The sequence below is a fragment of the Micromesistius poutassou genome (assembly GCF_964030765.1).
Source record: "Micromesistius poutassou genome assembly, chromosome: 12".
Taxonomy (NCBI): domain Eukaryota; kingdom Metazoa; phylum Chordata; class Actinopteri; order Gadiformes; family Gadidae; genus Micromesistius; species Micromesistius poutassou.
In genome coordinates this window covers 3,391,452-3,402,116 of record NC_140282.1, presented here as the reverse complement: position 1 = coordinate 3,402,116, position 10,665 = coordinate 3,391,452, and the positions used below count along the sequence as shown (strand labels likewise).

Below are 10,665 nucleotides of genomic sequence, written 5' to 3'. Positions count from 1 at the left end.
CAATGGCTGCCAATCAACAGTCTAGTGTAGGCCTACTCTGTGATTGGCTGATTGGAATGAATTGTCATGTGGTCACAGGTGTGTTTGTGTGTATATATATATATATATATATATACATATATATATATATATATATATATATATATATATATATATATATGCAATTCATACATGTATCGTTATTCATAAACATTCCTTATATATATATATAATATCATATATACTGTAAATCACGGGTCAGTACTTATCCAGGGTCAGTGAATGACTGTCTTGGAATCGTTAAATGTAATTTAAACAGATTTCAATTTAAACCCAGACTAATTTTATTTTAGAATGAATCAGAGTACAAGCTTAAAAATCTGTTGACATCCAGAGCTTTTTGGTTAAATGTACAGGACAGTAAAACAATGGTAACAATTTGGACCATTTGGTCATTGTTTTCTCTAATAGTCGTCAACTTCGACTCTCCTTAAATACTATGCTGGTAATCAGTCTTAGCTTACTACTGGGCGTATTGGCTGAATACTGTTCATTGTGTGAGGAGCAGTCTACCTCCTGATGACTGGGTCTCTGGAGGGACCCCCTCCCTGAGGGACCGTGGATAAAGTGTTGTGTTCGTTGCTGAGCGTTGAGGCTGTGGGGTGGACCACCCCCCCCCCCCCCCCCCGGCTACAGCTTGATGCCCCCTGAGGAGAGGAGGCCGTACACCTGGGGCGTCAGAGGGCTGTAGCTCTGGGCCGCCTCATCCAGGACGTACAGGGGGTCCGCGATGCGGTCTGGGTCGAACCCTGCCTCCACCAGCTTCCTCTTCAGCTGCTTGAAGGTGGCGGTGACCTCTACCTCCGTCTGCGAGGAACACAAACACATACATTTGGAGCACGTTTGTATATTGACATTGACAGTACCAGCAACGGAAGCTAACCCTCTAACCCACATTTGATTCAGTATTGATTCTCAAGTGAACAATATGGACCTTTCCTTTGTCAAAGTTAACAGAAACTTGTAGATTTTGTCTCACCCAACCCTTGATTTGATAAACCAGTATTAGACAGCTCAACTCATGACGGCCAAAATCAAAATTTAGATTAAGAATCTTAATATTAAATGTATATATATCAATATAAATTTTCTTGCTTCCTTGTCTGTAGAATTCAGCCACGCCTGAAAAAACTCTGACTCTGAACAGTGGGGGAGGCAGCAGACTTCAAAATGCACATCACTGCTGTTTCTCAGGCTCAGGCAGCTATTTTCATACTTTTCTATCAAAGTTTACCAGCATACTCCTCTAATCTCATCTCAGGCCTCCAACTAACTACTTCTTCTACTGCTAATAACGACTGCTGTTGATTTATTGATTTTTTTAAATTTCGCTGTATACTTGTATGCATGTGACAACTTAAAGGGGACATATTATACCACCAGGTATGCCCACTTGTGATGTCAGAAGAGGCAGATTTTCAAAAACGGCTTGTAACGGCTAATCACACTCCAACCTGGTGGTATAATATGTCCCCTTTAAACTCTTGAATTGTGAGTCTTCAATGTGCTTGCCTGCCCCCCACTGGTCAAACTGTAGAGCTGCACTCCAATCTACTACAAAACAACAGAACAATGCAGCTGGGGCACAAATAACACTCTGCTGCACACGAATGAAACCAAACCTCCTGCAGGTCCTACATGGTGGACCAACCGTCTCACCTGAATCCTGATGAAGCGAGGCCGGGCGTAGGAGGGCAGGCTGCCCACCTGCTGATACACGAGGCCGCCTTGGAACGGAGCGCCTTCCTTCAGTGTGAGGACGGCCATCCCTGCCTTCCCCTCATGGCCTTAAGGAGACCGCGGGGACACAATACACGAATCAGAACAGAGCGCGTCACGGAGGAGACAGTGTGAGCGGACCGTCGAGTGTTTCCTGGTGTTCCTGATGTTCCTGATCCACGCTGACGTTCCAAACTGTTGTCCGACCACAACGCGGAGGAGCCTCTCACCTGGGACCTCCACGCCGTAGACGTTGCATTCTCTCACACAGCCGGCGAGGGAAAGGACGTCCGCTACTTCCGTGGTGGCCACGTTCTCGCCCTTCCACCTTGGCACGCACGCACGCACGCACGCACGCACACACACACACACACACACACACACACACACACACACACACACACACACACACACACACACACACACACACACACACACACACACACACACACACACACACACACACACACACACACACACACACACCTTTAACCTTGCAATCTTTCCTCAGTAAACTTGGTTACAGCACATATAAATTAGCATTTGTGTTAATTTAACCGTTCTCAATGTTTCCATGTTCGGTACTGTATTACTTTTAATGACCCAGTTAATGAACCATTATCACTTGTCCACTATTGTACACATTCCTTTCTCAAATAATTGAGGACCTCAACTTTTTGTTCTTTAGTAGGATCTGTTAACCAATATTCAGATGTTGTACATTTGAAATACTATAGTGTGTTATCCATTTATGTGGTCTGAGTCTGTTCCCCTCAAGAGGACGTGAATCCCGTTCACCGGTCTGGGCTGCGGACCTGAAGGTGTCTCCCACGCGGTCCTGGAAGTAGAGGAAGCCCTCCAGGTCCAGCCTCAGAAGGTCTCCGCTGTTGAAGTACAGATCTCCAGTCCTGAGGACGTCTCTCAGCCTCTTCTTCTCCGTCTGCTCCTCGTTCCCCACGTAGCCGATGAAAGGAGCTCGCTCCGTGATTTTTGACACCAGCAGCCCAGTCTCACCTACACAAAGAACACATGATGGTGCATATATACATTTACATATGTTCATGTGTATAAACACACACACACACACACACACACACACACACACACACACACACACACACACACACACACACACACACACACACACACACACACACACACACACACACACACACACACTTTAATGTCATCCATCATTTTGAAAGTGCAAAATATTCACAAATCAATCGTTTTAATGACACTTTCTGGAATGCATCCAAACCGTCCCCTGGTTGATTCGTGGAGGGATATCCTGTTCTAGAGATATTCTGAGTCCTGGTGAAACTCTGTCTCCACAGCAGGTTTCTCCTAGGATCAGCCCAGTTTCTGTTATAGTGTTTTTGGTCACTTTCGTACATTACATATTGGATGGAGATGAGAGGCGGAGGCGTGACGGGGTGGGGAGGTACGGGGGTGGGTGGAGAGGTACGAGGTTGGGTTGGAGAGGTACGGGGTTGGGTGGGGGCGGTTGAATTTGATCTCCTATGAAGTGCTGATGTCCTGTGGCTCCTTGCTGTGACTGGAGTCTCGGTGTTACGACACGCGCCGTTCCAGTTTAAAGCTCACTCACCTTTCAGAGCCTCTATGCAGAGGCCGCGGGCGTCTCGCTGGGGCTGGTCCAGCTCTGTGTCGTATTTAACCAGCGTGTACGGAAACAGCCTCTACGGGCAGAAGTAGCTTCGGTGAGCAGGTGACCTTCTCGCTGAAAGCGATCCTGTGATCTCAAAGTCAAGTGAAAAGAAAATGGCTGTCGCACCATTTCATAAAAACAACGGCCCGCCGCCTACCTCCTACCGTGAACGACGTGCAACGAGCTGAATATTCAATTAAAACGCCACGAAGCAGCTCTGTCAAGGGCTTCAGATGCATTTACATTTTGGGCGTTTAGCTTTTATCCAAAGAGACTTACAGGAAGTACATTTGTCAGAAGAAGGAGAAACAACAATATATCTCTGTGGGTACAGTAAGGATATTCATAGAACCAAGTGCCGAGCACTAACAATCGCTAGGTTAACCCATTCCCCGTATACAACAAAGACAAAGAAAGTACAAAGAAAGTAATACAATACAGATAGTTAGGATATGATGCTACACGGTGCTAAGTACTATTTGTAAGTGCCAGGACATACAACATACAATAACGGCGCGTTTCCACCAAGTGGTGCAGTACGGTTCTGTGTGTTAAGGTGCGGCACGGTTCGCGTTTCCACCGCCAAAAGTGGACAGGGTCCAGACTTAGCCGCGATTAGCCATACTTATCTCTCAGTACTCCTCCGTTGGGGTAGCAAGTCGTCTGAAAGGTTGCCAACAAGTTCGAGCTCGCCATCCGGCTTAAACCCGGCCCTACCATAAGGGTACTGTCGGCGTTCACTACTGGGCCTAAGCGCACCCACCGGTGGAAACACGCCATAAGTGTGTAAGAGGGGTTGGAGGGGTAAGGGGGGAGGCTATGCCGAGTCTAGGTGAACTCTCAACAGATGCCTTGAAAAGAGGCGCCCAATTCAACGTATTGAGTTCATATTATTGGACTGTGTGACTCGTGGCCGCGGGAGACATAAAACATTCGTACGCGCTGCAGGAAGTTGGTGCGTCCGACGGCGCCGATCTTGCCGGTGTAGTTCAGGAAGCCCACGTTCCCCTCGGTGGAGGCGTAGAACTCCCGGATCCCGATGCTCCCGAAGCGCCGCAGGAAGTCCGCCCACACGTCGGCGCGCAGCCCGTTGCCGATGGCCAGACGCACACAGTGGTCCCGGTCGTCGGCCCGCTGCCCCGCCCCGGGGAGGAAGGAGAGAGAGGACACCTGATTACTTCTGAGAGTCTCAGGGAGGTCATTGTAAATCATTACTCAGGGAGGTAAACGGTAAATGGACTGCATTTATATACATTTTTTCTGGCCACTCAAAGCGCTTTACAATATTGCGTAAACATTCACCCATTCATGCATACGTCATCCACACACCGACGGCGGAGTGAGCCACGCATGGCGACAGCCAGCTCGTCGGGAGCAGTAAGGGGTAAGGCGTTTTGCTCAGGCCCGCTCTGCTTCCTGAGCCACATGCCCCCCCTAAATGTATGGATGACGGGGGTGAGAGGAACGGAGTGTGTAGTATCAAACACACGTGAAGTCAGCACCTTTTTAAAAAAGGGTGTCACAATAAAACAATCCTACGATACCAAATATCGTACAAATACCAAAAAGTCTGGTTGGCTCACAGACAGAGATCCGGTGTCCAGGCCTCTGGATATGGACAGACGGTTAAGGCCACCGTCTATTCCTGGCGGAACCAGAAGGCACCAGTTTAACGGCTGGTGGTAACGCGAGCCTAAGCTGCATGTGACGTGGGGGGTATGGTTTCAATGGCCATAGACAGTATTTACACACGATGCCATGCCCCGGGATTCTCCCTCCATTCGGACCCAGCGTGCTGGCAGCCAGACGGACCAACCGGTGCGGGAGAGCGGATTTAGTCACTTCTCCGCAATCCAATCAGAGCCCGAGGATGGAACTGCAACCCGCCCTCATTCTGTACTTGGACTGCAATACTTGCGTCACCATCTTGAACCTTTTCAACCGATGGCATCGTCGTGTTTCCCTCGGATATGAACTCGGCAGAGCAGGGTCATGTTCCTGTTCTGCCTGTTGCACTTGGAAATATGGATATTAATAATACCAGCTAAATGCCACTTCATGGGAAAAAACTGGGGGGGTATGTTGGGAGAAAACTACATGTAAGGATGTGTCCTACCGTAGGCTTGTTAAAGAGGATGTAGGGTGTGTCCTACCATATGTAAGGGTGTGTCCCACTGGATGTAGGGTGTGTCCTACCTTAGGCGTGTTGCAGAGGATGTAGGGTGTGTCCTACCGTATGTAAGGGTGTGTCCTACCTTAGGCGTGTTGCAGAGGATGTAGGGTGTGTGTGTCCTACCGTAGGCGTGTTGCAGAGGTACCTCAGCACCTCCCCGATGTACTGGATCACCGTCACCTTGTGTCTCCTGCAGTCCGCCCAGAACTGCGAGGCGGAGAACTTCCTCCTCAGGAGGATGCATGAGCCTGGATCACAACCAGAGCCGAAACAAAACCAAAAGAACTTCAACGATACAGTTCACTTCTCACTGTGGGGGAGTCAGTGAATTGGATCAATTCACAGTGAAGGGGCTGCAGGGATGCTTTTAGATTTAAAATGCCACAGCTGTCCGTCAGCTGTAGGTGGATGGGAACACTCTGTGAGAACATCGGTTCTGTGACCACCGCCTGCCTCTTATGAGATGATCCATCCTGCCCCCTCTGGTGGCTGGGCGCAGTGCCTCCCGACAGGGAGGACAGAGTGGGAGAGGGAGGGCTGGACTTTTGGCGCTGCTTATTTTCTAAATCGTGCTTCTTCTGCTCTGTTCTGCTGCTCTCCTTCCAACTCTACCAATAGCACCTCTTAATGTTTACTTAAGACAGTTAGCTATTTAACATTACTAAATGGGATTTACTTAATAATACTTAATAATAATAACAATAATAATAATAATAATAATAATAATGATAATAATAATATAGATCCAGAATACTTTACACAACTTGATTTTTTTTAAACTTATTTTTCCAATCCTTCATTAGCCGTGCTTAAAACTAACGTAATATCAGCCCGTAAGTGCTGATGGTCAACCAGATACATCACTGCTGCTACTATCAAGGCTGCAATCAGTCATCAAACACCCACTGAGAGTCCACTGAGTGCTAGCGCACATGCTAGCCGTGCTGCTATCTTCATCAAACAGCGAGGTGAACTCTGACCCATTTAGGAGAGCACTTGGTAGTCCTGCAGTCTCGGCCTGGTTCCCCCCCAAGTTACGGGTTCACCGCTGACAAAAGGCCTTTCATGTGGTTTCCATGGAGACGGTTGGGGGGAGACGGGGGGACTGGGGGGGGGGCGACTGGACAGGCTCAGCTTGGTTTACTCCAGGACAACCCAGTTAGGCATTTCCAGAAGGCCTCGATGATAAGGCTTTGGATTTCTGTTCCACACAACGTTGATACTGCAACACCTGCCGAGGCATCACAGATCCCAGGCCTCACGTCACCGTCACTGCAGGCAGTTTGTTTAAAGGATAGTTTTGATGAGGATATATTTAATGAGAATGAGACATGTGGTAGACAACCAAGACTCTCTGACAGGAAACAGAGACGACCGGAGTGAGAGACTACCCCCACGCGAAATGAACTAATGATCTACCGGATCGGACTTCCACTTCTGCCCGAACCTCCGTTCCCTCTTCCTGTTTCCTGCGGGGAGACCAGGAGCGAGGGAAGACCTCTCACCCGTCTCCACGGCGCCCACGAAGCCGACGAGGAAGCCGGCCGTGTGGTACAGCGGGAGGTTGAGGTAGATGACATCACTCGCCGTGACGCCGTTGGACGCCAGGACCGCCAGCGCCATGAGGAGGCGGTTCTGGTTGACCACCGCGGCTTTGGGGAGACCTGAGGTCACACAGAAAGAAGGAACCAGAACCAACGTTAGATTCACGTTAGTGTGTGTGTGTGTGTGTGTGTGTGTGTGCATGCGTGTGTGTGTGCATGCGTGTAGCCACAAAGTTTCTGTTCTGGAGGAATGCTTTAAGTATGATAGGAGTAGAAAACCACATCTATGGGTTTATAAACCACGTCTGACAAATCCTTAGACAACAATGTGCTGATTCACCACTCAATTCCTATTGATAAACGGATTAATACATCAAATGTGGGGTTTTGTAGGTGATATAAATGATTCAACCTTCTACTGCAGCACAATACATGCAAAGTGTGTGACCATCATACTTTATGAGGCCCTGGACATGGGCCCAGAGTCGGCTTAGCTCAGGAGGTAGAGAGGGTTGGCTGGTAACCGGGAGGTTGCTAGTTCTATCCTCAGCATCTCCTGAGTGTCGATGTGTCCCTGAGCAAGGAACCTCACCCCAGCTGCTCCTGACGAGCTGGCTGTCCGCCGTCGGCGTGGGAATGTGTGTATTAACCGTTGTAAGTCACTTTGGATAAAAGCGTCTGCTAAATTCCCTAAATGTTGAGCAATGGACATAAATACATGACGACATCACGTCCTTATTATTCACGCGTCTCCGTCGTTACAGTGGGGTCAGTGCGGTCCATGAAGCCCGTGATGTGCGACGGCGGAGGCGAGCACCTGTTGTTCCAGACGTGTAGATGAGGACGGCGGGGCTTTTGAACGTGACGTGTGATCTGAGGGAGCGAGGCAGGGGGGCGTCCGAGGCCTGCTCCATCTCGGAGGAGAAGCTCTCCATCCCGCTCACATCACAGTCCCGGGCCATCAGCAACACGGTCACCCTCCAGTCCCTGAGCGACGACAGCACCTCTCCCACAGCGTCCTGGAGCTCTAGGGGGAAACACAATGCAAAACAACGCATTTGTGTTAGCAAAGAAGAGCCTGAAGGCCATTTACATTCAGGGCATTTAGAAGACGCTTTTATCCAAAGCGACTTACAATAAGTACATTTGTCAGAAGAAAGGGTAAGGGGTAAAGGGGGAGGCAATGCAGAGTCCAGGTGAACTCTGAACAAGTGAGTCTTAAGTCTGTCTCTGGAAGCTGGTGAGCGACTTTGCGCTCCTGACATCAGCAGGGAGCTCGTTCCACCACTGCGGTGCCAAAACAAAGAAGATTAATAACTCTGATGATCGACCTTTACTTGCTCTTAGTGATGGAGGAGGAAGGGCCATCCATGTCGGGCCACTGCATAGCCGTGCACAACCATAACATGCTTTTGATGTCTCTACGACTGTAGCTTGCAGCACAGTGAGCCTGCGTTGCCTGTCATCTCTTGTGTAATGCATGGGCCTTGCTGTCTGCTACTGGCCGCTGCCCTACTCTCTGCTACTGGGCGCTACTGTCCTACTCTCTGCTACTGGGCCCTACTGTCCTACTGTCTGCTCCTGGGTGCTGTCCTACTGTCTGCTACTGGGCCCTACTGTCTGCTCCTGGCCGCTGTCCTACTGTCCTACTGTCTCGTACTGTCTGCTACCGGGCCCTACTGTCCTACTGTCTGCTACTAGGCCCTACTGTCTGCTCCTGGGCGCTGTCCTACTGTCTGCTACTGTCCTACTGTCTCGTACTGTCTGCTACCGGGCCCTACTGTCCTACTGTCTCGTACTGTCTGCTACTGGGCCCTACTGTCCTACGGTCTGCTACTGGGCCCTACTGTCTGCTACTGGGCGCTGTCCTACTGTCTGCTACTGGGTGCTGCCCTACTGTCTGCTACTGGGCCCTACTGCCCTACTCTCTGCTACAGGGCCCTACTGTCTGCTACTGGGTGCTGTCCTACTGTCTGCTACTGGGCCCTACTGTCCTACTGTCTGCTACGGGGCGCTGTCCTACCTGAGGCTGCGATCAACACCGTGGCGCTGCTGCAGCTGAAGCAGTGCAACAAGGAACTGGAGCGGATGTTGTGGTTGAGGAGCGCAGCGGGGGAGCCCAACTTCGCCAAGGCCAGGCAGATGAACATAAAGGCGGGTTCGTTCCCCATGAACAGCGCCACCGTGTCCCCCGCATTGTAATGAGGGTGGCGCAGGAGAGCATTCGCTATCCGGTTGCTCGTCGTGTCCGCGTCGCGGTAGGAGAAGCGCCCATCCTCGAAAACGATGAACGTCGCGTCGGGACGCGCGACTGCTTGCTCCAGAAAGCGGTCCAGGAAGAGGAAGATGGGCTTCCTCCTCCGCCGTAGGATGTAGGTCTTTGAGATGTTGAGCAGCTTCACTAGGTACAAGGCATCCTTCCAGAAATAAGGGAACAACGTTTGGAGCAAGAGTGGGAATATTAATAAACTCGCCACACATATCGAAACCATCAACATATTGGCGTCGTGCAGATCTGGTGGTTCAGGGCGAAACCAAAAGTTACATAAATCGGGATATTCTCCAGTTTTCCCAACTTTTGGTGGAGTGGGCGGGTTGAGTCCTGATCCCCTGATGACCGCTGACCCCTCCTGTTTTCCGCATTCTTCTGGACTCTGAGCTCTTGTGTTTCTGGAGGTTTCTGGTGGTTCCGAGCATCGTAGGCCTCATGGGGGGGTGGGGGGGTTAGGTTTCACTCAGGTTTTGGAGTGCTGCGTTCTGAGTATTTCCGTTCAACAGCACTGAGTAGGGCCTATGTGGGGAGTGTCTCTTTCTGTGAAAGAGGTTAAAGGTCGCAGGCTCGCAGCAGTCGCTAGCGGCTGTTGTGAAGGGGTGCGATGCAATCCATTATGTTGTTATGATTGTTGTTGTTGTTGTTGTTGTTGTCGTCGTCGGCACCAGGGCTCGGGTTCAGAAGAGGAGGAGGGCTCCCATCAGCCTGGTGATGAGGCTATGAGCTGCTAGATGTTGAAGAAGTAGCAGAGGAATGCTCAGGGGACAATGGGAGTAATTATCCAAACAGTCTTCCCGGTTGACCATCTTAACCCTGGCAGGTCGATCATTAAACCAGATGAAGGCACGGTAATTAGGATTTGAAAAAAACAAAACCTGTCACTTTGTTATTTTTAACCTGCGTATGATCATGCTTAGGCTATTTCATATTTTAGTTGCATTATTTTATTAAACCTGCATTAATGTGGTTATCCAGCCTGAGATGTTCGGTGAGCAATTAGTAAGGCTGATCTAACCTTAATGACCCCGCTGCTCATCAGAATTAGAACACCACATCCAGTCATTGATTCATGTATGACTGAAAAGGGAAGAAGGGGTTTTTCCTTTCCATGAATTTTGTGTCCTTCAACCGTACATTATTTCCTCCTGTGCTAGAAATCAATCCATCTCAACATCTATCCTTCCAGTTCCATCCATCCATTGTCGTGGATAAAACACTTTAACAAACTAAGAGAGGTCGAGAAGTCAAG

The 10,665-nt window shown here is 49.6% G+C and overlaps 1 protein-coding gene across 1 annotated transcript; it reads right to left on the bottom strand.

Annotated features, from left to right (window-relative positions):
• Positions 1-239: 239 nt before the first annotated feature.
• Positions 240-9,811, bottom strand: LOC311356453 (long-chain fatty acid transport protein 2). Its single transcript, XM_084476233.1, has 10 exons — positions 9,168-9,811; positions 7,962-8,171; positions 7,106-7,264; positions 5,724-5,848; positions 4,367-4,561; positions 3,368-3,458; positions 2,574-2,772; positions 1,989-2,086; positions 1,699-1,826; positions 240-846 (listed from the first exon to the last, which is right to left on the bottom strand). The coding sequence occupies exons 1-10, from the start codon at positions 9,640-9,642 to the stop codon at positions 670-672; spliced, it is 1,857 nt and encodes a 618-aa protein (XP_084332359.1). The 5' UTR covers positions 9,643-9,811; the 3' UTR covers positions 240-669.
• Positions 9,812-10,665: the final 854 nt, after the last annotated feature.